This window comes from Musa acuminata, chromosome BXJ1-3 (genome assembly GCF_036884655.1).
Source record: "Musa acuminata AAA Group cultivar baxijiao chromosome BXJ1-3, Cavendish_Baxijiao_AAA, whole genome shotgun sequence".
Classification (NCBI taxonomy): domain Eukaryota; kingdom Viridiplantae; phylum Streptophyta; class Magnoliopsida; order Zingiberales; family Musaceae; genus Musa; species Musa acuminata.
Genome location: NC_088329.1, coordinates 36,395,963 through 36,420,193, shown reverse-complemented (window position 1 = coordinate 36,420,193; position 24,231 = coordinate 36,395,963). Strand labels below are relative to the sequence as shown.

General features: G+C 36.9%; 2 protein-coding genes across 6 annotated transcripts; one reads left to right on the top strand and one right to left on the bottom strand.

The window, feature by feature from the left end:
* On the bottom strand, positions 1-9,829 carry LOC135584401 (trihelix transcription factor GT-1-like). 4 transcript variants are annotated; one of them, XM_065132552.1, is made up of 8 exons: positions 9,656-9,829; positions 8,518-8,630; positions 7,334-7,356; positions 6,035-7,245; positions 2,989-3,027; positions 1,467-1,598; positions 800-1,021; positions 1-408 (listed from the first exon to the last, which is right to left on the bottom strand). In XM_065132552.1, the coding sequence occupies exons 4-8, from the start codon at positions 6,651-6,653 to the stop codon at positions 194-196; spliced, it is 1,227 nt and encodes a 408-aa protein (XP_064988624.1). In that variant the 5' UTR covers positions 6,654-7,245; positions 7,334-7,356; positions 8,518-8,630; positions 9,656-9,829; the 3' UTR covers positions 1-193. The 4 variants fall into 4 exon arrangements, with proteins under 4 accessions (XP_064988624.1, XP_064988636.1, XP_064988631.1 ...); XM_065132564.1 differs by having other exon boundaries at positions 6,035-6,592; positions 9,656-9,828; XM_065132559.1 differs by lacking the exon at positions 8,518-8,630.
* A 145-nt stretch (positions 9,830-9,974) lies between these two features.
* LOC103979372 (anaphase-promoting complex subunit 2) lies at positions 9,975-23,940 on the top strand. 2 transcript variants are annotated; one of them, XM_065132480.1, is made up of 17 exons: positions 9,975-10,349; positions 11,865-11,954; positions 13,393-13,618; positions 15,594-15,889; positions 16,039-16,110; positions 16,969-17,207; positions 17,756-18,172; positions 18,266-18,467; positions 18,629-18,743; positions 18,829-18,911; positions 19,128-19,247; positions 19,459-19,547; positions 19,621-19,702; positions 22,095-22,286; positions 22,920-22,988; positions 23,076-23,321; positions 23,413-23,940. In XM_065132480.1, exons 1-16 carry the CDS (start codon positions 10,137-10,139, stop codon positions 23,196-23,198), a joined length of 2,628 nt encoding a protein of 875 aa, XP_064988552.1. In that variant the 5' UTR covers positions 9,975-10,136; the 3' UTR covers positions 23,199-23,321; positions 23,413-23,940. The 2 variants fall into 2 exon arrangements, with proteins under 2 accessions (XP_064988552.1, XP_064988560.1); XM_065132488.1 differs by lacking the exons at positions 22,920-22,988; positions 23,076-23,321; positions 23,413-23,940 and adding an exon at positions 20,275-20,684 and having other exon boundaries at positions 22,095-22,232.
* Positions 23,941-24,231: the final 291 nt, after the last annotated feature.

Sequence of the window (24,231 nt, the reverse complement as noted above, 5' to 3'; positions counted from 1 at the left end):
TACAATAGAAATTACCAAGTAATCATTTACTCAGATGCTCATGATTTGATTGCACTGCAACCACATCATGACTTACAGTATATGTAGAACTTAATTCTCAGTATGATTGGAGTAATGCCAAACATAAAAGTAATATTTAACTCATTATAATGGTGGTTTTCTTGTTCTTCAACCAGTCATACATCAGAACTTGCTAATCGATCAACGATCTTACCCCCTGGTACATAGCACCAGAACGAAGATCATCCAAAGTGTCGACATTTTTAAAGCCGCTTAACTCTCTGAGGCCAACCCAACCACGGCGAGAAAGGAAATCACGGAGATCATCTTCTGTGTAAAGTGTCTTCTCTTCGGTTCGAACTGGCATGCGGTCAGTGTCATCGTATGTGCAGGCTTTTATTGTTATCCCTGAAAAATATAAATAAATCAACATCCCTGAACAAGTACCCTACAAGTCTCAGTACCTGAACAAGGCATGCAATTGTGTCTTCGTGCACTAACCAAGGAAAAAACAAGTATCAATATTTGGACCGAGGCAAGCAATTTGCAGTATATTGGTTTCATGACACATTACTCCAATTATAATTATACCAGACATATTTCAACCATATTCATGCATAGGATGTGACTAAGAAAAAAAATGCAATGGTAATTTCACAAATACACGAACACAATGAGTTACGTAGAACTTACTTATCCCTACGAAGATAATATATCAAAATTGAATTTCAAATAAAGTTGATGCTACATGAAAAATGTCTGAGTTCAATGGTATAGATTTAAAAGTATTTAGCATTACCCTCATCGAGATGAAGAGTATAGGAACCCAAAGGCATGTCCCGATCAAGGCTGCGAACCACATTATCTTCGTCCTCAAGCCAAAATGCCCTTTTGGTTCTTAAACCAAATGCTGACTTGATAGCCTCCTTGATTGCCTCTGCGGTGCCATCAATACCAATCCTTCTAGAGTAATCCTCCCATTTAACTAGAATAACCCTTCCACCATATGAGGCATTATTATCTGCTCATAAAACAGAAGCAGAAAACCTAGTCAAAACCAGAGAGTGCAGATCAAAAATAGTTTTAAAAAAAGAACTGATCCATACTAACTACCAGTCCACTGTTAGACCAATCTAGTATATCTTTATGTCAGTATTATCGAAAAATGATCTTAGATAATATTTCATGTATCAGTATTATCTTGTTTAATGATATACCGCAAACTAACATGCAATTTATCAGTATTGTTGGAATGTCATGGATTTTGAATTCTTTAAAACATGCCACATCATTATATGTACTGATGCTAATAACATGTTAGCACTAGCAGTACATCAACATGTTGCAAAAAGAATTTGAAGCAGACAAACAAACTAACATTTTCACTTTTCCGATGATCCCAAAGAAGAAACAATCAAAGAAAGTAGCATAAGATATTTCTAGAATGCAACACACAAGGGCATTACCATTCACAGAAGCATCTCTCCAATTCCAAGGAGGTACACTATTAGCTGCAACTGCATCAACGGCTGTTATAGCAAGTGGATGTCTATCATGCTCCATAGGTCTGTCGAGGTTGAGAGGTGACCTACCACTTGCTAGATAATCACCAAGATAGCTGTTGTTACAAACTTGAAAAAAGAGAATATAATAAAGGCACAAAGATGGCTAACACGTGAAGCTCCCTTCACTGCAACAAAACTAAGTTTTATTAACATAACAGATGATAAGAAATAGAGAGGACTATTTGATCAAGAGGAACCTCTATGAAGGAAATAACAAATTTAATTTTAAGATCATGTAGTTTCTCCTAGTTAAAATGGTTATCTAGGTTGTTCAGTTTAAATACAGATTTCATATCTTTAGTTTCGATTCTAAGTTTGACTTTCAAATCAAACTCATACACATCAGTCTCTTTAAGTCACCTACATTACATGTCCTTATGTCATGCCATACATCACAAGACTCAATGTTTATAAAAAGAAAATGCTCAGTTCATTTAAAGAATCCTTCGAAAATAGAGACTTTCCAAAATAAAACAAATGCTCACTACTAATCACACTCTTGTTGGACCTATGACAATTCTTATCCATGTATTTGGAAGACCCACTAATAAGATTCTTTTCTTGGAGAATATGTCATATGCTATAAATGAAGAAAGCCATTTGGACATCATCTTAGGTCAAGTCATCCTGTATCCAATGCTTCTGCAGTTAAATAGTTCCTTAGGACTACACATCCTCAGCTTCATCCTAACAGTAGAAAATCAGGAGTGATCAAAGAAATTAGGGATAACAATGTATAAGGTATCCTTTAACTTCCCCCAAGCCTGAATTTGAACCCGATTAACTACTTAGGTAACCAGTTAAACTTGACTTGGATATCTACTTTACTACACAAATTCATCCCAAACCCGGTTAAAGGCATCAACCAAGGATGTTAGCATTAAAAAACAAAAACTTATTCCACAATGGTTTAAAATATTATGTTCCGTTACTACTTATTACTACACCAAGAAAAATCATTATGTGCATAAATGTCTCTTTAGAAATCCATGACAATAAAGCCAATTTTTTTATGGATTTTTCTCAATCACTTATATCTTTATTACAACATAAATCATATCATCCATCTATGAGGAAAGTACAAACTCTTTGGGACATATTAATTCTAAGTGATAAAATCAATCACTTTCATATTTAAATTTGTTTTACGAAATGTCTTAGATTCATCCAACAAAACTTGAGCTTGCTAAATGTCCATGAAAAGCTCAAGGGACCTCCTTGATAGTCAATAGACTCAAGCACATGCTAGACCTTCCAACTCCTAGGTGATTATCAAAACTATGGTTTTTAAGTGAAAGAGAACTTGTGTCAAAGTGCACTAAAAATTAATTCTTGAAGAGACGAAAAGAAATGAAAAAAAATCATGAAAAAATTAATCATATAAAAAATGGAACAAAAAAACTCAAAAATAATTTTCTAGTACCTTCAACAGACCCAAATGGAGTATTTGCATCTTCAAGGCCTACAATAACAAGTCAAATGATGAATAATAAGGATACAAAGTAAACAGGAAGTGAATTCATTCATGTAGATCAATCATAAATCTAGACAATGACCAAACAGGCAGAAGAACAATGACCAAACAGGCAGAAGAATCATGGAATATTAAGAACAATGTAAAAGATCAATCATTAGAATGTACTGTGCTAGAATAGTGGAAATGGCAACAAATCAATTTATGCAAAAAGATGTAATTAAAGATGGCACTCTTAGTATAGGATTTTCTAGAAATATTAATTATAGGTAAGTGATTCTTAACTATTACAGCATATGTCCAATGACATAACTTGCAAATAGATATTTGGTCACAGCACTTCACAGTATAGTTAAGAACAGGGACCAATATCCATTGTAACAATCCCGATCTGTTGACATAGTAACCAAAGTAGATAACTACTAAATAAAAAAGCTGACTCCTGAAGATGGGAACCAACATTCATGGAACAATACATGATTGACCTAGCCCAATGGTTCACTAATGAAGAAAAATGAAAATATAGAGAAAAAGGTACGTCATATCTAAAAATTTATGTTTTTGACATAGAAAGGAAATAAAAAAAAATACTACTAGAAAGGATACTAGTAAATGACCTTATAAGTGAGGACAAGAGAAATCAACTCCTTGTAGTGGAGAAGACCTTTATAATACTTAGAAAAGGCATTTATTTATACTAGTTCTGGGTCTTGAAAACTAACTAACTAACAATTTGGGATAATTGAAAGAAACATAAAAATTAATAATATGGGATAAATAAAAATGATAAGTAGACAACTTTAGGCTCTTTGAGAATAGTTTTCTACTATTATTCCACATTAGTTTTTTACCAACTAACAATTTGGGATAATTGAAAGAAACATAAAAATTAATAATATGGGATAAATAAAAATGATAAGTAGACAACTTTAGGCTCTTTGAGAATAGTTTTCTACTATTATTCCACATTAGGTTTTTACCAACCATGATGGTTTTGAAAACTATCATATATTGTCAAGATCTAATGACAATGGTTTGGTTTAATATGCAAGAATCAACATAGCCTTAGCAAATTCAATTCTTGTGTTGAGATCAAATTGGTTTGGTAATAGCATTCTTTATATACATATAAAACAATTGGTTTGCTTGTCACTGACATGCATTTTTCTTGAAGTTCAACAATGAGTCACCACTGCAAACTACAAAAGCTTCAAAGTTAAACATTGGCAACCACATTGTTTCTATGAACTTTGGAAGTCAAGACTTGAAAGACACATTCATATCCAAGCAGGTTTCTTTCTTCTCCACAGAACTCTACTCCTAAAAGAACCCAATTCATGAGATAGACTGATCCTATGTGTATGTGAGAATTAAACTCTCAAATACAGTACTGATTGGTGAATGTGAAAGAAATTCTTGTTTGATCTAAAAAAAATAGAAGTTAGTGAAGCAGAATATTACACAGAAAGCTGACTGTGTATTCTGCCAGAGTAGAGAAAAGACAACCAATCACCTATTTTTGGGTTTGCTTTTATACCATATTTTGAAAATCATTCTACATTTCTACAAAATTAATGAGACAATAGGAAGTCTCAAACAGGAGCTGTTGTAGTTTTAGCAAAATTATAGAGGAAATTCCTTGATTTACAAGGTGCATTTTATCTGCTGCTGTGTATTTCATATGGTGGCCATGGAACCTCAAAATTTATCATAAAAAACAAGACTGAAGATGTTCCTATTTGTGAATCAGAGGATACTATTCGATTTATATTCTTTTAAGATTGAAAAGTAGATGACACCCCAAACACACAGAGCCATCTTGGACCTTGCCATGTAAGGTAATCAAAGGAAAAAATAACTGCTGGTTGCTGGTGCTGATCTAATTTGTCCCTTTTGTTGGTTATAGTGCTGTAGGCTTTCGGATGAAACATACGGAGAGTGTAGATGTCCTTGATAGGTATCAATTGTTTTTGTCTTTGCTGTTTGGTAGTGATGTGGTTTTTAGTTCTTCGGATAGTTGGTAGAATAATGGAAGAGGTTGATTAACAATTCTGTTAGTGGAGAAAATGTGTGTGTCTCTAGCATAATGTTTCCCTACAGTATAAATTCCTTACACTTCAGTAAGAAATAAGTCAAACTCATAAAAAAGAAGATGAGACAACTTCAAATCATGTCTGTTATAAGTCTTTCTTCCTCTTCAATTTACAGTCTATCCATGAACAAGTAAACATCGTTAAATGATAGTTATTATCTACAAAATATGTACTATAATCCAGGCAAAACACACATCTCATTGTAAAAAAAAAAAAAACATATTAAGCAAACATACAACTAATCAAGACTTTCGGGTTAGAAATTCAATGCAAGAATAATATGAGATGCCTGACCATTGAACAATCTGCATCATTTTATCAACAAGGTAGACAGTGTTCTTGGTATCATTTCAAAGCAAATTATAAGGCTTTGGCATTGGAGCTTGGTGTAAAGAAATTCCAGAAACACAGAATGAGTGCATCAAGGTGACACATGTTTGACAAAGAATCTGTCTCACGAAGAAAAAAAAATGAATAAAAGCATAGAGAAGTTCATCCTAGTTGTGAAAAGAAGAAGAACCACAGATTTTGGTCCCACAGAAGGTCAGGATTCAGGGAGTGTCTGCATGTCTTGGATAGCCATATGGTGGTCATTGACAAATAGTACAAATGTGTGGAACAAAATGTCAAAAATAAAATGATATAGCAGTCAGATGAATGTGCTATGCTCAGGGACCTCATTAAGAGACAATTAGCTAACAAAATGCAGAAGGATGAATTTCCAATATCGTATAATCAGTAAAATATTACTTCTACTGGTTATCTAATTGAACATGAAGACGTCCACTTCAGTATAAATCGAAAGCAAACATGGCTTCCATTCCAAAGTGTGATTCTTGTAAACAATTTAATTAAAATATACATCAATCACTCCAAAATCTGAAGGTGGAATTTTGTGTCACCTTTATCAGAAAAGTGCAGGAAGGTGTCGATCTTTGGCGCTACAGGACTCTTGAAGCCGGGTTTCTTGTTCCTCTCTTTAAGCAATTCGTCGAGCTCCTTATAGTACGACATCTTACCCAACCCGCTTCCCTTCGACTGGTGCTTCGCCTTCTTGAACTCCTTCAGCAAGTTCCTCCACTTATCCGTGCACATGGTCGGGGACCGGTCGAACCCTTTCTCCCGCATCTTCGCAGAGATCTGCTCCCACAGGTGCTTGTTCGACTTGGAGGTGTTAAAGAGCCCATCGATCTCCCGCCGGAACGATATGAGGCTCCTCGTCTCCTCCTGGGCCCACGTCTCCGCGCGCTTCTTGGGAGCCTTGACCTCATGGTCGTCGCCACTGCTCTCCGCCAAATGCATCTGCTGCTGCGGATGCTGCTGCTGCTGCTGTTGTTGCGGCGGCAATCCGCTAGTGTCGTAGAAATCGACGCTCCGGGGCTTCTCGGCCAAGTACATGCTCTTCGTCGCCTGCTCCGTCACCGCCACCACGGCCCCGTCTTCGCCGATGTTTCCTCCAACTGCGGAAGAACCAAGGAAAGGGGATCGGGCCAGGAACTGGTCTAGAGTAAGGAGAGACATCTCGGAGGACCAAACCCCATGTCTCAGAGGGGGGAATGTGCGATTATTTTCCTTCTCTTTAGTCGTCGTAGAAGCCTTAGAAAGTGGGAGGAGGAAGAAGGCAGTGGAAGGGAGCAGTGTGGCAGAGGGGGAACGGGAAGACGGTAAAGCAAGTCATCTTATAGGGTTTGGACAAAGGGAATTGGAGATCGGCATAGATGGAATGAGCTTCGAGGAACTGAAACAGTATTGGTGGTGTAGACTTCGGCGCATCAATGTCTAAAGACCGACCGAACCCAGGCCCACGATTGGGATTGCGATTGGGATTGGTATTGGGATCTGAACCGGACCCGTGCTAGACCGCTCGATCCAATCCCGTCAAGACCGAGCTCGATCGTCCGATAGAATAGTGAAACGAAATCAAGATTGGGATTTGAATCGGGCCAATGTTAGACCGCTCGATCCAATCTGGTCAAGACCGAGTTCGATCGTCCGATCGAATAGTGAAACGTAATCAAGATTGGGATTTGAAATGGGCCAATGCTAGACCGCTCGATCCAATCCGGTCAACACCGAGTTCGATCGTTTGATCGTTTTATGAGACTCATCCGACCTGATCCATCATACAAGTGAGTGAAAATGTCTAATACACATTCTTAAAAGATTAGAACCAGAAGTATCAAAGGAGCACAGTTGCATACCTCACAACACGAAGGTCATGGACCTGTCAAAAACAATAAAAGAAAACCAACCAAATCAGCATTTCAATTATTTTTTGTACATATGATCAAGTCAAAATTCCAATAAAAATTGCAGAGATTTTGACTAGGTATAAACAACTTCCATGAGGAATTTTAACTCCAGGGGCTATATAACATTCTCCAAGAAAGCTCACATCCTCACCAGACATAGTAAGCATGGTAGATGGAATTTAGAAGAAAGATGTTCACATATTTGACAGAAGATTAATCCAAAGGATCGATCTTTCGTATCCACAAAGCATTACCAAAAACAAGAAACATGATGGGAGCAACAAATATAGTGGCATAGTGATCAAATAAATAATTCAGAGAATGTTTATTCCAACCATCTGAATTCATAAAGTATTGCCATGTTTGACTAGACAAAATGCATATTCACAAAGTTGGCTTCTTTTTGCAATTGGATCATGAATAATTGAGAATGACTTAACAACTATAGGACCACATTGAGAAAACACTCAAGGCTTGTTTTAGAAGTTAAGGATTATAAGTTTAGTTTAAAAAGAGCATCCAAAGGTATCCTTCGAAGTTTAAATATTATCACTTATGAGCTGAATATAGAATCAATTCTGATATCTTTTCTCTCTATTATGTGCATGACCAATTTTTCTGCTGTATCTATGTTATGGTTTGGATTGTGTATACTATTGAATATGACATCAAATTTGAACTATTTTTCCTCTAATATATATGTGATCAATTTCTTTCTTGTATATTGATCAGTTTTTTGCTGAATATGGCACTGTAATGATAGAATTTGAGATAAATAAACAACATTGTATTTCAGGACAACAATCATTATTATAGAATAATAGATACCCTTATTTCACACAAAAACAACAAAAGAACACTAGATTTCTTCAGCTTTCACTTCATATTTCCCATGATCCAGGCAATGATCCTTAGCACAGAACAATTTAGCAAACATTGTGTATCTTTTATATATCTAAGTTTGAGTCTCATTTCTGATCTCTGTCTCCATGTTTCAAATCCTGAGGAGCTCATTAATAACCAAACCATTGTCTTTCTTTCACACGAACCATATCTCTATTTCATGGAAAAAGGACATGGAGAACCAGATGTATTTAACATAAAACAAAATAATTCTATAGATTATTACTTACCCCCACAATGCTTACAATCAGGAAATCTTCTTCCCAGATTTACCTCTATCAATTATGTCTTCAAGCAAGATAGCTCACCATGATGACAGCTAGGAGTGATAGCTTCAGAAGCACTGTTAGTAGCCAAGAGGTGAAGAAAAGAGGGAGAGAAAAAGGAGAAAGCCTTAAAGAGAAATTTGGCAGGAGATTCCCCATCCAGATTAGTATTATTTTCACTCCAGTTAATGCAATGATTTAAATAACACAAAAACAAAAGTATGAGGACGAGTTTAGGAAGAAAATTAGCTCAAATCAACTTGAAATTTCACTGAAAGTTTAAAGACCATTGCAGAAAATCTCTTAAACTCTCTCTCTCTCTCCTCCCTTTTCTTCCAATTTTTCTTGGATGCATTCTGTCTCCATAAAAAATATTGGAGTCAGTAGGGATATCTTGCAAAATTTCCAAGTGCAGACCAAATTGTAAGTGAGCTAACTAATTAGAGGATATAAGAAGCCACCACAATTAACCAATGATCAATATCTTCCTAACGACACCCCAGTTTTGCAGAGATTGTGGAGAGAAGTGTGTAACTCTTTGTTAACCAATGACCCAATCATATAATCGTTTCTACGGGCAGCACATTCAGGCAACATATCTAGCCTATAATTTGTGTCTTTCCAGAATCAAGATTCAAGTTTATATCTTTATATATGCTTCTTTGAGCTGCTGCTTGATTTGAGAATTGAAGCATCCAGTAACTGATATTATAGTCAAGTTATGATCCAGATTCAAGTAAACATCTTCTGCTTACTATTAGAAACCCAAACTTATACTGCAGACGGACTGGATTTATTATTTTTACTATGTTTGGTGATTGATTTACACCAAGGGTTTCTAAGACTATGGAATTCCATGCTTCTGAATGATCACCTAAAACAAATTTAAAGTGGTAGCATATTATTCCCACATTTATGCTAACTTTCACAGAAAAAGGATTTTTCTTTAGGTCGCCCAATTGATTATGGCCTGACAATGGTAAATCTTCAAACACAAGTATCCAGTACTGTAATCATAAACCCTCGGAGAATCACAAGAAACGACGACAAAAGAGCCATTCGAAAAGAACCAGGCGTGATGTGAAGTGATTCGGAACCGAACCGCATAGAGCAGAGGAATCGACCGGTAGAATGCGAACGACGAGGGAGTCGACGGCGCAGATCGCGGAGGAGACTTCTTCTACCTTCTCGAGGACTAGAGTCTCGAGCTCCACGCTTCCTCGATCGCCATTCTCTGCCTTCTCTCGCTTAGTCCCCGATATCCCCTCTAGTGGTTTAAGGTGCTCAAAGGCGGGTATAAATGGAGAGCCACTCGGTGATGATCGAGTGGGGAGCACGTATGAGGCACAAATCTTGACGAAAGTATACGACAACAAGACACTGCCAAGTGTCCATTCACATGTCTTAAAGCAGAGAAACCGTCCGTTTCCCAAGCCGAGGCCGAACCTGATCCTCCTGCCTCAAATCAAAAACAGTCGAGTCGCGGCGCGCCGTTCCTTCTCCCCGGCTCTACTTGTGGGCTTCTTCTCCCGCCGCATCCGCTCTTGTGCTCCGACGCCGTCGTTCCGTCGAGATCATTCTAGATGCTGTGGGATCCGGAAGCCCTGGACTCACTGGATGACGCGGCCATCGGCGACGTGCTACAGAGCTGGGCGAGCTTCTGCGACTGCACCGACGCCCTCCTCTGCGGCCGAGGCGACCTCTCCGCCGGCGCCGATTTAGTCCCTCTCGTCGCGACCCTTTGCGGCTATGGTCTATGCTCTCTCGTCCAAGACCACTTCCTTCATTCCCTCGAGGTCAAAATCCACTTGCTTGAATGATGCGCAGCAACCTTGCTTCACTGTTTTCTCCGGTTCTTCCTTAATATAAATACATTTTACTTACTTGTGTCGTTGCCATGGTTTCACATTGCTTACCTGCGGTCTGCTCCGTCTGTTCCTAAGTTTGTTTTGGAGCAAGAAATCTATGTTTATGGTTATCCTACCTGGTTTTAACCTAAAACAGCCGGCAGTTGCCAAGTTGATGGACTGGTCTCCTGGTATCTTCATGGAGTAAAGGTTTTTTGTAGGAATAAAATTAAGGAAAAAGGCATTAAACCCTGATGCTCGTTCAATCCTTATGCTAGATTTCACTACAAGTGGGTGACCGGAAACTCAGGGACCAACTGACCAAACCTCGGGTGGGGTAAGTGCTAAACTTTGAAACAAAGTGTGAAACCTAGCCATAACACAGGTAGATTTATCATATTTTTCCCTTTTAAACTTTTGGAGCATTGAACATTATGTGTTTGCGACAATGCTTCTTAGATTGTAAAAGTCCTTTAGGGTTGTTAATTGGTACCCAGCGTCAGGAAAGTTGAGGGTAATAGTCAATAACTAAGGTTTTGATTTACTACGGAATTGTGATAAGGAATGCAAGAAAACTAATTTGCAAGTTGATCAGCTTCAACTCCGGATTTGTCACAAAGGTCAATATGCTGTTTTGTAATGGCTGCCTGAGAATATATATGCTAGTGCGGGAAAATCAATTTATAGATATATAATGTACACATAGATGACCATTGCATGTGTAGGTTCTTTTATATGTGCATTGTCTTCCTTCTTGTTTTGTCCCTGTGAGCTACTTTTTGGAAGGGCTTGCTAACAGATATATGGTTCTTGATTCTTATAATCTTCTACTATTGGAAAATGCAATCTCTAATACTGTGAAAAGTGACAGTGAAACTTTAAATTAAAAGAAAAGCTGATCTAGTGCTTAAATCCCCTATCAGTGTAGGGTCTAGAGAGGGCCGATTTGCATAGTCTTACCCTTGCAAGCAGTGACATTTTTTTCCTCTTTTGAACCCTGGGTGCCAGTATAACAAAAAAACAACTTATTATAACAACAAGGCTCGTTTTCTAATGATGTTTTAAATTGCAAAGTATAATAGCCAAAGTAATATACTAATAGCTGAGGGAGGAGATGATCTGACAAAATATAGCATTAAATGGACACATAGAATTATTTATAAGAATATTTTTTAAAATAAGTGGGCTGGTTTTCCTGACTCTAGCATGAGAACCAGCTCCCTATGGGTATACAAGTAAAAGCAATCTGATCAAGAGCGAGAAATTGGAGAAATAATCACAGGCAGTTCTTATATATTTATATATACTTTACACACAAACACACACACACATCTAGATATATGCCTCTACACATTTATTTTAATAAGTGTCTATGTATGATATAGGTGTATATATTTTTGTTCTATGTAAGTTCCTGTCAATAGACTTTTCTATACTTTTGTTTAATGTGCTAACATCTTGCAGGAATTATTCAAGTCAAATGCTGTTTTGAAGTTCTGGAAGCATTTTGATGCCTTTTCTGATGCTTCAAAACTAGGAACGACTGATTTCCAAGTGAGATTGCAAGCATCTCAGGCTTCTCTTTCTATTAAGATTATAAAAAATTCTAACTGATGAAAAAATAAAATTACTTTAGTGGCATTTCTTATTTTGAGTGTGTATGTTACGATTGTTTCTACTTATTTTAAGGTTATGTTGCCCATTGTTGTTTAAACTGACAAAGATTAACACATTTTTCATTTGAGCTTCTACTGTTCTACATGCTAGTTGTACTTTGCTGACAACTATTGTGTAGCAATTACTAATAGGAGACATATGATAAGCATGTGCTTTGCGGATCTTATTAACAAATACATTTTGATCGAATTGCTTATGAATTACAGCAATTAGTTGCTTGAAAGGGGACTTTCACTTCCTAGTCATGTTACTCTTGTATTTACAAGTTTGTTTGAGGATCACACATAACACTCAGGACAGTTGAAGATTTAGAGAAGCTCATGGATTTTTTAATATTATTATTTGTGGTCCATTTTGGGAATAAGATAAGCCTATGTTGCAGAAATGTTGCATTTATGGGTGATTGGCTGATGAGTTACATAAATGCTATCTCATTTAAATGTGCTGAATATTTAATGTTATCAAATTTAGAGTTTACATTCTCAAGATGCAAAAGATGTTTCTTCCATGTAGTTTTTTGGATGAGTACTGCAGTTTAGGACTTTAAGTTCTATAATATCCATTAGCATCAGCATCCAAGCCTTTTCTGGACACTGTGGTGTCATCCATAGCCCACAGCTTAAAGACTAGAAGGATCTTTGGATGGCTTAATAATATCTAGTGATTGGCTAACAATCTGATGAATGTTTTAAGGTTGGTGGGAAATTAGGCAACTTGAGAACATAAAAGGCTAGTTGGTAAATGAATTTATCTATTCTATTGTTACAGGTTGTACCATTTCCTTAGTACTGCAAGGAGTACGGAGCAAGTGGCAAGCTTTTCCCTGAGTGATATCATCATAAAGGCATGAAAAAGTCAATGAGTCTGTAACATAATACCCATCTTTCAGCTTGGAAAATCATGAGCTTATGATGTTTCTTTTTATGTTAACTTGTGATTGTCTTTCGTACCTCTGTAACATTTAACCTGTCCGACCATGCAATGGTCTTAGATGTTCAATTTTGTCTCTCTACTTGGAGTAATGCCAAAGGAAACAGCTACTTGTGTTTATTTAGCTTTTTTTCTTCATGTTCCATGCCTTGGAGGTTGAAACTTGAAACAATGTGATCTTGTTATTTACTGTGGAATCTAGATGGCCTTTCTAAAATTAGGTTATTCAGGATATATGTTATAAAGTTATAGAAGTTCTTAGCTTATGCCATGATCCTCGACTGTGATTTATGATTGTGTGTCTGCAATCGGCAAGATCTACTATGTATGTTGAACCTGCTATGTTATCAATTTCCTAAATTGGCTTACACAATTGCTGGTGCAGGAAAATTGGACTGAGGAAGTACTAAGTAAATCACTGGAAGAGATATGCTTGGAAAAGCATTATCAAGAGAAATGCCTTTTGATGCTGGTCCATGCTTTGCAGTCATATGACGAGAGCATAACTGATGAAAAGATGAAAATACAAGATTATAGATCCAGTCTTACTTCCAAATACCAGTTAATGGTGTCTTCCAATCTTTTAACAACAGTACCTATGCATTTTCCCGGTGCGTTATCTTTAGGAAAAAAAATGCAAACATCTCCTTTTGATGTATGTTTGCATATCCATTATCAATATAGATGTTAAGTCTTACATGCATGTATAGTGATATATTTATTTCATATTTGTATTATAGTGTCAAGTCACACAATTTTGCATCCACAAGTCTTTCCAAAAGGCTAAGTTAAAAGGAAGGTCTACCTGGTTAGTTTTAGACATGCAATTGAAACTCTAGTAAACACTGCAACCTAACAAAGTTCCCGTCAGACTTTGTAAGAGATAAAAAAAGGGCATTTGAAAGAGAAAAAAAGAGGGGCATGGCAGCATGTGGTAAGAGACTTGTTTTTACAAGAAATCAATCTCAATTCCAGAATAGTCCATGAAACGTTACCTTGTTGCATTAACATATGAATAAGTGTGTACATATTGCATAGTGCTTGCATGTAACATGTTTTTTGATGGGTGTGCCAGACTGTCAATAGAGAGACAGATTCTTATGATGTTATTATTATAAGCACTGGATATTTTTATCCATTCTTTTCTGGAGATCTTGGCCAGATTTTGTTGGCTTATTTTGTTTAGTTAGGGCTATTGGAAGTGTTTTTTCCTGTCTTAAACTAAGAGAAAACTCTTTTTTTTCTTCTTTTTATTGCTATCTTGTATCAGAGAAAAAAAAAGTGGTTTCAGAGGAAAATCATCTCTTTTCATTTCTATCGTTACTACTTTTGTCTGTTACAGAGACTGAGTTTCTCTTAGACTTCTAGCTTAGAAATCTGTCTGTCCCATGGATTGTGTGCATGGGTGTGGAAAGGCTAGCTCTTGACTAGACATAATATCTTAGTCCCCTTAATGATTAAATGCTCAGGTTTGCCTTTATCTGTTTCCATTTTTCTTTAATATTATTGTTTTATTCGTTAGGTCTACTTACCATTTACTTCTAGAATAGGTTCTTAAATTAGCGTAAGCTGACTTTTGATACCTGAAGAAGTGTCCATGCCACCATGAATTGTATTGTCTCTTGAAATATTTGTTTAATCTTTATCATATAAGTCTAATCTTATATATTCTCTGATATGGACTGTTTGCTCCTACCTATGCGGCCTCATACTGCATGTGCACCATATACTGACCTAGCTGCTCGACCACCTTATGTGCTTTTTAAGATCCTTGTTTTTCTCCACTTCTTTCTGCTGTCCATACTCCATAAATTTTGCATCCAGATTTCATGGCGGTGTCCTATATTATCTTATAATCTACTCATTTTCAATCTTTGTAATTTATTAACTTGGATGCATTCTCTTATTGTTTGAGTTTCATTCTCAAGTTTTTGTATGTGTTGGTGTAAGCTTTTTGTTTTTCCTTTTTACTTGGTATTCATATTTGATTGTGGCTTTGCTCCATTCACTTGATTTTCAACCAACTTCTAATATGTAATAGATTTGATTTATTAAACTTTGCTTGTTATTTCCAATTGTTGACACTTTTTAAGTTGGTTTTCTGTTTTCCAATTGCCAACTGACATATCAATCAGGGCAAATTTGCCTAGGCATAGATTCAAAAACTGAATTACTTGAATTTGGGCTAAAAAGATTGTAGTATAGGATTGATGGACATTTGGTCAAGTTCTCCTTTAATTTCCTTCAAGTTGGTAATAGGCTGATATATTGATGCATTGTACTTGTACTATTCCTTAATTTTAGCCAATCAAATTCTGGTACATTTCCTTAGCTATGAACACAAATTACTCCTCATATCTTTGATTGTAGCAGTTGTTCATGTCTTTTAGTTACTCAGAGTACAAAAATGTGCAGTGATATATGCATTATTTATCACATATTGTATTATAATTTTGTCTACCTATTAAGCTAGAAGCTGAATGAGACAATTGCTCATTTTGATACAATGCATACACAGGCAGAATGAAGTTTGTGGTGTTTTTTCCCATCTGTATAATATAGAAACTTATGGCATTCCTTTCATAGGGATACTCCGCTCATATTTTAAGGAAAAGTTGGAAGAACTAAGTAATATGATGGCTGTGGGTCCTGAAGAAGATGGTTGTGAGTTTCAGTTTAGCAACAATGGTTTGGGCCAGCCAAGTCAAAGACCCATTGGGGTGGGTGAAATGGATATCGATACGTGCTACCATGGTTCTACTTTTGCAAAGAACAACACCTTGGTTAACAACATTGGTAAAGTTGTTTGTGATCTTAGAAATCTTGGTTTTACATCAATGACCGAAGATGCCTATGCTTCTTCAATCCTTTTGCTTCTAAAGGTTAGTATTTCCAATGTTATGTAGATGCATCATATTAGTGCTTTCTATGTTTTTCTTTTCAATTTAGATAGCTTTTGAATTGTATAAGATATTCTTTATTTCCCAATATCTATTGTTCTTGACACTAATATGAATTGTCCCCACAACAGCATAAAGTTCATGATCTAGCTGGTGATGATTATAGGACTCCGGTTCTGGGATCTATTAAAGATTGGATTCAGGTACTTTTTTTATATGTAGTACTGAGTGACTAAAGTGTAGAAGTATGTGCTGGTAACAGTTTGGACATGTGCGTAGCATAAGATCTGCTAAATATCACTTAATACCTACTTGGATGTTTGTGCTGATTTGCCACCTAGGACTGGCATAAGCTCGCAGGAGAGGGTTAAACGGCACAACCTCACACAAGCAATTGAACACGCTTTGTTTGTTGGGATTGTGCATGAAATTAGAAAAACTCGGAAACTTGACCTGTTTTTAAATGTGCTCTTGGGAAAGTAGTCTACTGGATAGCAGCTCATCAATCACATTTGGTGGTTAAAATAATTATGTAGAACATTGCCTCAAGCAATCTATATAACTATGGTAGTAGTCTGATTCTGAAGGCTGGCATATATAAAAGTAGTTTAATCAGATAACAAATCCTTTTCCTCCATATAGTACTACACTTGGCTGTCTTTTGTAATACTGTCTCAAAGCATGACATATAGGAAAGTAGTTTACTGGATAGCAGCTCATCAATCTTGTTGGTGGTTACAAAATTGTGTAGATCATTGCCTCAAGCAATGTACATAAATTTAGGAGAACATATAAAAGTAGTTTAATCAGAAAAAAATATCCTTTTCCTTTATGTAATACTACACTGCTGTCTTTCTTAACACAACTAGATTGACCTGTCAGGACCTATTGGTCCAGTGGGATGGTTATAGTTAGTTTATGCATTTTCATGCTTATGTATTAGTATTATATTTCAATAGGAAATTTCTTATTTTGTGATAACTGGGTTCATCTGTTATATATTTCCAGTAGCTATATCAAATGTTTCCTTACTGATGTTTTCATGTTTTGTTCACCCTCAGGCAGTTCCTCTCCAGTTCTTACATGCACTTTTAGTATATCTAGGCGACTCACCTGCACAAGATGATGAGTCATCTGGCCTTAAATCACCGTTGGCTTCATCCCCTTCTTACCCAGGAATAGAGATGCCTTCAGAAGGGCTTGTGAGATGGCAGTTGCGTCTTGAATATTTCGCTTATGAAACATTGCAGGACTTGAGGATTGGCAAACTTTTTGAGATTATCGTGGATTATCCTGAAAGGTTAGACATCTCTGCCTCTTTTGTTTGGCATAATGGTTTTACCTGTTGGATTGAGAGAAAGCAAGTGTTTAACATTATATTTTAACATTTTTGATATATCATTTTCTTTGAAGAACAATAGCCAATAGTTTCATGATAGAAAAGCCTATGGATGGTTAGGTTCTTCGACTTGAAAACTGTTGGACTTTTAACAATGCACCTGATGAATATTTGATCGTGCATGATATCCATTATGTTTTATTCTGTATCAGTATGTCCAGTACTGGGAAATTTTTTCACTTGCCTCAAAATTTTCAATGTGATCATGAATGTCTCTGTTCATTGCGAAAAGTTCCTTCATCTGCATCATACATAAAATAAAATGATATTCTAAATTTCTAATTGCATATTTTGGATCCAACTTGTTTTACCTTTTGAGGCTTCTAGTAGTGACACATGATTTGTGTTCATCTTCATTTTCTGACTTTTCTTTACATTGTTCATTTAAAAAATTTGCCTTTGATATTTGCCTCAAAAAACTCTGCATCTGATTCTTTAAATATGTACAGTTCTCCTGCCATTGAAGATCTGAAACAATGTTTGGAGTATACTGGGCAGCATTCCAAGCTTGTTGATTCATTCATTTCTTCTTTGAGGTATCGCTTGCTTACTGCTGGTGCATCAACCAATGACATATTGCACCAATATGTGTCCACTATCAAGGCACTAAGAACAATAGACCCCACAGGGGTATTTCTAGAAGCAGTTGGTGAACCAATTAGGGATTATTTGAGGGGAAGAAAGGATACCATAAAATGCATTGTAACCATGCTTACCGATGGGAGTGGGGGAAATTCCACTGGTGCTGGAAATTCTGGTGATAGCCTACTTGAAGAGTTGAATAGAGATGCAGAAAACCAAGAGAGTGCTGATTATGATGATGATACAAATCTTGATGATAAACAAGCATGGATAAATGCCGAAAGGTATTAATCTTCCTTGTAATATTTATTATTTAACTATTTCCATCAGATTACATTGCTCTTCATTTGTCCATAAGCTTGTCTTCTTATTGTTAGATGGGAACCTGATCCAGTAGAGGCAGATCCATCAAAAGGTAGCCGGAACAGAAGGAAGATTGACATACTTGGAATGATAGTTGGCATCATTGGCTCAAAGGATCAGTTAGTTAATGAATATCGTGTTATGCTAGCAGAAAAGCTTTTAAACAAATCTGATTATGATATTGACTCAGAGATACGTACTTTAGAACTCCTTAAGGTGGGTACGAACACAAGATCTGCAGAACTTAGCAAAATCTTTGAATTTGCTAAAGTATTCGCTACATATATATTTTGGACTTCTATATAGATCATATGTGATTTTTATTTGAAAGTTCGCTATTTAGAAAATTGAATCATGTAACCATTTTTTCTCAACAGATACACTTTGGGGAGGGAAGTATGCAAAAATGTGAAATTATGCTTAATGATCTAATCGATTCAAAGAGGACAAATGCTAACATCAAAGCATCTATATTGCAGCCACCTGCCCCTGGTATGTCAAGGCTTTTAGTCAAATGCTACTTTCTATTCCTGTCTAGTTTTGATGATTTGTTGCTGCATTAATGTGCATTTCTTAGGTTCTGAGCAAGAAGAGACATGTTTATCCCTTGATCATCTTGATTCCACAATAATCTCTTCCAATTTTTGGCCAACCATCCAGGTACGCAATCTAAGAGTCTTATGGGGTCCCAGTTGAGTAGAAGTTTTTTTGGTTAATAAAGATGGTAAACATCTATTCATTGAAAATAATAGTATGTTTATACCTCTTTTTACATTAAACTTCGTACTCGATATTTAATTCTGAAACTTTTCTTAGAATTTGCTTACTTTTCGTGTATTTCCTCTTGCACTATGGTTGACCTTGTAGAAAACGCAGGCAGAGTCTCTTAACATCCCCACTGCTGTTGAACAACTGCTATCTGATTATGCGAGGAGGTTTCACGAAATCAAAACTCCTCGCAAGCTATTATGGAAGAAAAATCTTGGGACAGTGAAGGTTAGAGACTCCTGGGGACTTGTATCTTTGTTCATGTATTTAATAATTTACTTTTTGTGTTATCTTTGCTAAATAATTCTTATGAACATTATTCTGGTGATTATATTTCATGAAAATAGTCCTTTGTATGAAGAACTTTAATTCTTTGGTGCATATCTTTGTTATTGTTCTATCTTTAATTGACATTTTCTTTATATTATTGCTACTTCAGCTGGAACTGCAATTTGAGGATAGGAGCATGCAGTTTACTGTAAGCCCAATGCATGCAGTAATTATTATGCAATTTCAGGAGCAAACTAGGTAAGCACTCAACTGCTATACTTTTTAGATTTACCACATTGTAATCAAATTAACTTTCTTTAACTTGCTTCAGTTGGACTTCTAAGAACCTTGCAGCATCCATTGGAGTTCCTATTGATACACTGAACAAAAGAATAAACTTCTGGATAAGCAAGGTACAGGGGATAAATCCTTACAGCAAATTGTTAAATAGTTTAACCATGGATTTAAATTTCAGTCCGATGCCAATACCCGTCAGTGGCCAGTCCAATACGGGCTGGTGCACAGACAGTATGAGTCCATATCAATTGGTATGACCTGACTAATTGTAATCGTCATCCAACTCACTGTTGTATTAATATTCATCAAGATCAAATTTTTAAATGACCAATTTTGATAGGAAGATAGCTTATGTGATAGTACTCTCTAGTAACAAAACTTGTAATCCCATGGTATCCTAGCTACAATGGCACATGGAACTGCAAATATCTGTTCACTCTTGCAACCTAGCTCTGTGTGAAATATCATATAACAACACAAACCAGTTTGTAATTTACATGGATGATCCAGAAAATAGAAAATACATTTCCATTTCCAACTTTAACCAAATTTATGTTGACTCAAGCCTAGAGTATTTTGAACTTAGATTAAATCAAAATTTTCTTTTGCAATTTTGTCACTGTGGCCATGATAGTGATGATATCTTGATACATGTTGATGAACTGATGCCTCGTGGCTGATGAGTCAGCACGGCCTGATCCACGGGTCGATGTCGGGAGTCTTCGATCGGTTGAGCTGGTTGTCGAGGCCGGTCACGCCCTCAGGACGGGGTGCTGGCGTTGGAATGTTGATTGGCGTCTCTCAGTCGGGATGCTGGTTGGCGGCTCTCGATCAGGATGCTGGTTGGCGGCTCTTGGTCGGAACGCTGGTTGGCGGCTCTTGGTCGGAACGCTGGTTGGCGGCTCTTGGTCGGAACGCTGGTTGGCGGCTCTCCGTCGGGATGCTGGTTGGTGGCTCTTGGTCGGAACGCTGATTGGCGACTCTCCATCGGGATGCTGGTTGGCGACTCTCCGTCGGGATGGTCGTGGCTCGGGGGGTGGCCGCTCTCCTGCACATATGACCCTCGTCGGGTAGTTGCCGACTTTGGCCCCTCAATGGGTAAGTCAGTGCTTGGTTGGTTTGTTTTGCCTCTCCCTGGGCCAGATGCCGGCCAGGGGTTTTTATACTACTGTATGAGGGTAACGGTCGATCCTCGAGGGGCGAGATGGTACATTTGTGCGACCGCCGTCCCAGGATGTGTGGAACAACGCCATATGGTGTCGTCCCGAGCTTTTCGGGACGGGACGTACCGAGGAACGCCTTGGTACGGATTCTGGCTCGAAGTGTGGGAGTGCTCCTCTTGCTGACCTGACGGTTGCGTGACGTGGCCCGGACCCAAAATATACCTTATCAATACAGTCACACCAATTTTAAAATTTGATCATGAACTTAACTTGATATGTGTAAGTGTTTTTGACCGTGTAATTTCAATTCCTTTGCTTTTCAGTAATCCACACTTTTGTTATTGCTTATCTAAAGTCAAGACTGGTTTCATAGTCACATAGAAAATATCTTGGGATCAAGACTTGGCTTCTCAAAAATATTATTTTGACAGATGGCTTCTTGCCTAATGATCTTCAACTATTATTAGTGAATCTTTGGCATCCTTGATCAGTTATACTGCCAGCTCTTCAACTATATCCTTTATTTTTGACGGAAGTTCAATTTCTATATTTTATTTCTTTTCTTCCATGTTCAAGTCTTTTGAATGTCTATTTTGGATGCATAGCATATTTCTGGTTGTTATCTGTTGGAACTACAAAAGAAAAGGCAATTCAAAAATCTTGAGTCAAGTTGATCTGACAAAAGAAAAAAAAAGATCTGACAACAATTTTGCTCTGGCCTGTGATAGTTGTAAAGTGGCAACGTATTTTACTGCAGTATGAATGTATGTATGTGTGTATGTACATAATAATACCTGTGCATACCATTAAGTTAAATGTGTTCTCTACAATATTTGAAAATGAAATCGTAGAATGAATTTTCTCAATCTGGAATCTCCCCCAGCTGTGCTGTTCCGTTCTCTCTCTTATTTTTCAAAAATTAATTTTTTTCTAGTATCCTGCATCTGAAAGAAAAATTCAGCGTATACACATCATTGGGCCTTTATTTTTGCTTAATAATTGTGAGGTGCAACAAATATATCGTGGTTCCCTATCTAATTTTTAGCCACAATAATATGTAAGATAGAACTTTCATAGTGGATAAGTACGTTCCTTTTCTTTCTATTTTGTTTTCATCTTGTTCTAGTTTCAAGATGCTGAAGGCATTACTAGTAGATATATGGAATTATGGATCATGTATTGAAACCATCTTCATTTATACTTTTACATGTTTCTTTTATGTTATGTAATTTCTTTTCAAGTAAATATCTCTCTGCGGTCAGTGGAACTAATTCTAGCATTGCATATAATAGAAACTCAGTGATTACTTACGGTTGCTAAGTTCACTTTCTTCTGCCTTTATCAGGGAGTTCTCGCTGAGTCTGTCGGATCAGATTCTGATAATCATATTTTTACCATTGTCAGTGACATGGTCGATCCAAATAAGACAGGTATAAACAATACGAGATGCGAAGGGATACTAGCAATGGATGAGGAATGTGAGAGATCTGTTGCCTCTGTTGAGGAACAGCTAAGGAAAGAAATGACAGTATATGAGGTTTGGTTTCTGCCAAAATCTGGATATCTTTTTTCTTCCCTTTCTGCTTTCTGAAAACCAGCACCTTAGTAAAAGAACAATTTTCGTTCTCATAATGACTAATGATCTGTGGACCTAAATACATGAATTTTATAGTCTCTTTCACCTTTATAGTTCATGCCAGCTTTATTTTTGGTATCTGAAATTTTGACTTCCGACCTTCATCTTGCTTTATCTTTTAATTTGTGCCAAGAAATTATGGCCCAGGTCTGCCTGACCTCCTTGTGTCTAGCATCCCCATTCAACCTTCTATTCGGTGATGCAGAAAACAGTCCAGCTCAATTGCTGTATTTTGTGTAAGATGTAAATGAACATTATTTTATCATCACATACAAAATGGTTTCTACTTTGTACAGAATTTCTAGAAACCAGTATAAATGTACTACAACCTTTTGACCACACTGAAAATTGCAATTGCTTCTTAATTCATTTTAAAGGTAATCTCCAGTAGGAACTTATAAGTCTTGTAGATCAGTGTGGCAGACCAAGTGTCAATTGATATGTTAGCTTTGCTAATAGAGTATCAAATCATGCTGAGTTAGATGCAAATGAAATAAATTCTAGCTCTGTTATCTTACACATTTCTTGTTTCAGAAATTCATTGTTGGGATGCTCACAAACTTTGGCAGTATGACATTAGATAGGATACATAACACTTTGAAGGTAAGTAGCACAAGTAATTTTGCTGCAAGGAATTTCACTAGATTGTGTTCAATTGTAATACTAAATTTGGCTCTACATCATCATCAGATGTTCTGTGTAGCTGAACCTTCTTATGACAAGTCTCTCCAGCAGCTACAGAGCTTTCTTTCTGGTCTTATATCAGAAGAGAAACTAGAAGTGAGAGAAGGTTTATACATCCTGAAGAAGTAACAATATCCGTGCATGCATATTTCGAGGAGAAAGGATGGTGATACCTTATTGACTTGGATAATCGGACGATGCTTTGTTCCCTAATTACACTCAGATACTTTGGTTTCAAATCTCAATGTCCATGTGTGCTCTCTTTTATCTCGTTGTTCTTACATTCTTTAAATCCATTGTTATGTTTTTACCTACCAGTGATGACTAATATGTTGATCTGCAGGGAGCATAACGTCCCATGGGGAATCATTTCTTCAATTATAACAGCACCGGATCCTCCAACTCTAGTCTTCTCTAAATTAGCTCTGTTAATCTCAAGTAATCTTCTGGGTCAATACCAATTGGTATTTCTATGAAGTACTGATGTTTGCTCTACCTGTCATTGTAAATGCTTCCTGAGATTGAACTCTGTTGAGCTGCAACAAGATTAGAGTTTGTACAGGATCATCGACATGACGTCTTCTTTCCAAAAAGGAGAGATGATGTATATCTGGAAGTGAACTACAATTCAGAAGGCAAGACGAGCATGGCCTCCACACCTCAAGCTTAGAGATTGTGTGGTGACTGAAATCAAACAAAACACTTGCCTCGGTTTCTCTATGCTTGCCTTCATAGCAATGATCGTGGCACGCTATTTATCATTGTGAATCTTAGGAGCTTATGGTGGTAGATATTTCACATTGTTGCTCAAACTATTCCTAAAACTCTCTAAGATTGTCCGAATGACTGACGTACCACTGTTTTCCTCTAATTTACTGTGAGCCTTGTTGGATAGATTATGATTGCATACAGCCATTGATATATATACATTGTGTCGAGAAATTTAACACAGCAGTTCAAAAAAGCGATGACTCCTCCATTGTACCCTCTAGTTTGTTGTAGAGTAAAATTTGATCACAGGGCGTTCTAATGACAATCTTTAACTTTAATCTTACCTTTTCTTTTCTTGCATTCCAAATAGGCACATCAGAAAAACCAACCTATGGATGTATTACTTCTCCCCCAAGTAAACAGGCTGGTGATCAAAACACAGGATGTTCAA

What these genes read in the sequence shown, in the direction of transcription:
- LOC135584401 (XM_065132552.1), bottom strand. Translation starts at nt 6,653, where the DNA reads ATGTCTCTCCTTACTCTAGACCAGTTCCTGGCCCGATCCCCTTTCCTT. An exon ending in GAGAGATGCTTCTGTGAATG is followed by an intron (nt 1,022 to 1,466) that starts GTAATGCCCTTG and finishes TTTTATGAGCAG; the next exon opens with ATAATAATGCCTCATATGGT. An exon ending in TACTCTTCATCTCGATGAGG is followed by an intron (nt 409 to 799) that starts GTAATGCTAAAT and finishes TATATTTTTCAG; the next exon opens with GGATAACAATAAAAGCCTGC.
- LOC103979372 (XM_065132480.1), top strand. Translation starts at nt 10,137, where the DNA reads ATGCTGTGGGATCCGGAAGCCCTGGACTCACTGGATGACGCGGCCATC. An exon ending in TAGGAACGACTGATTTCCAA is followed by an intron (nt 11,955 to 13,392) that starts GTGAGATTGCAA and finishes TTGCTGGTGCAG; the next exon opens with GAAAATTGGACTGAGGAAGT. An exon ending in GCATGGATAAATGCCGAAAG is followed by an intron (nt 18,173 to 18,265) that starts GTATTAATCTTC and finishes TCTTATTGTTAG; the next exon opens with ATGGGAACCTGATCCAGTAG.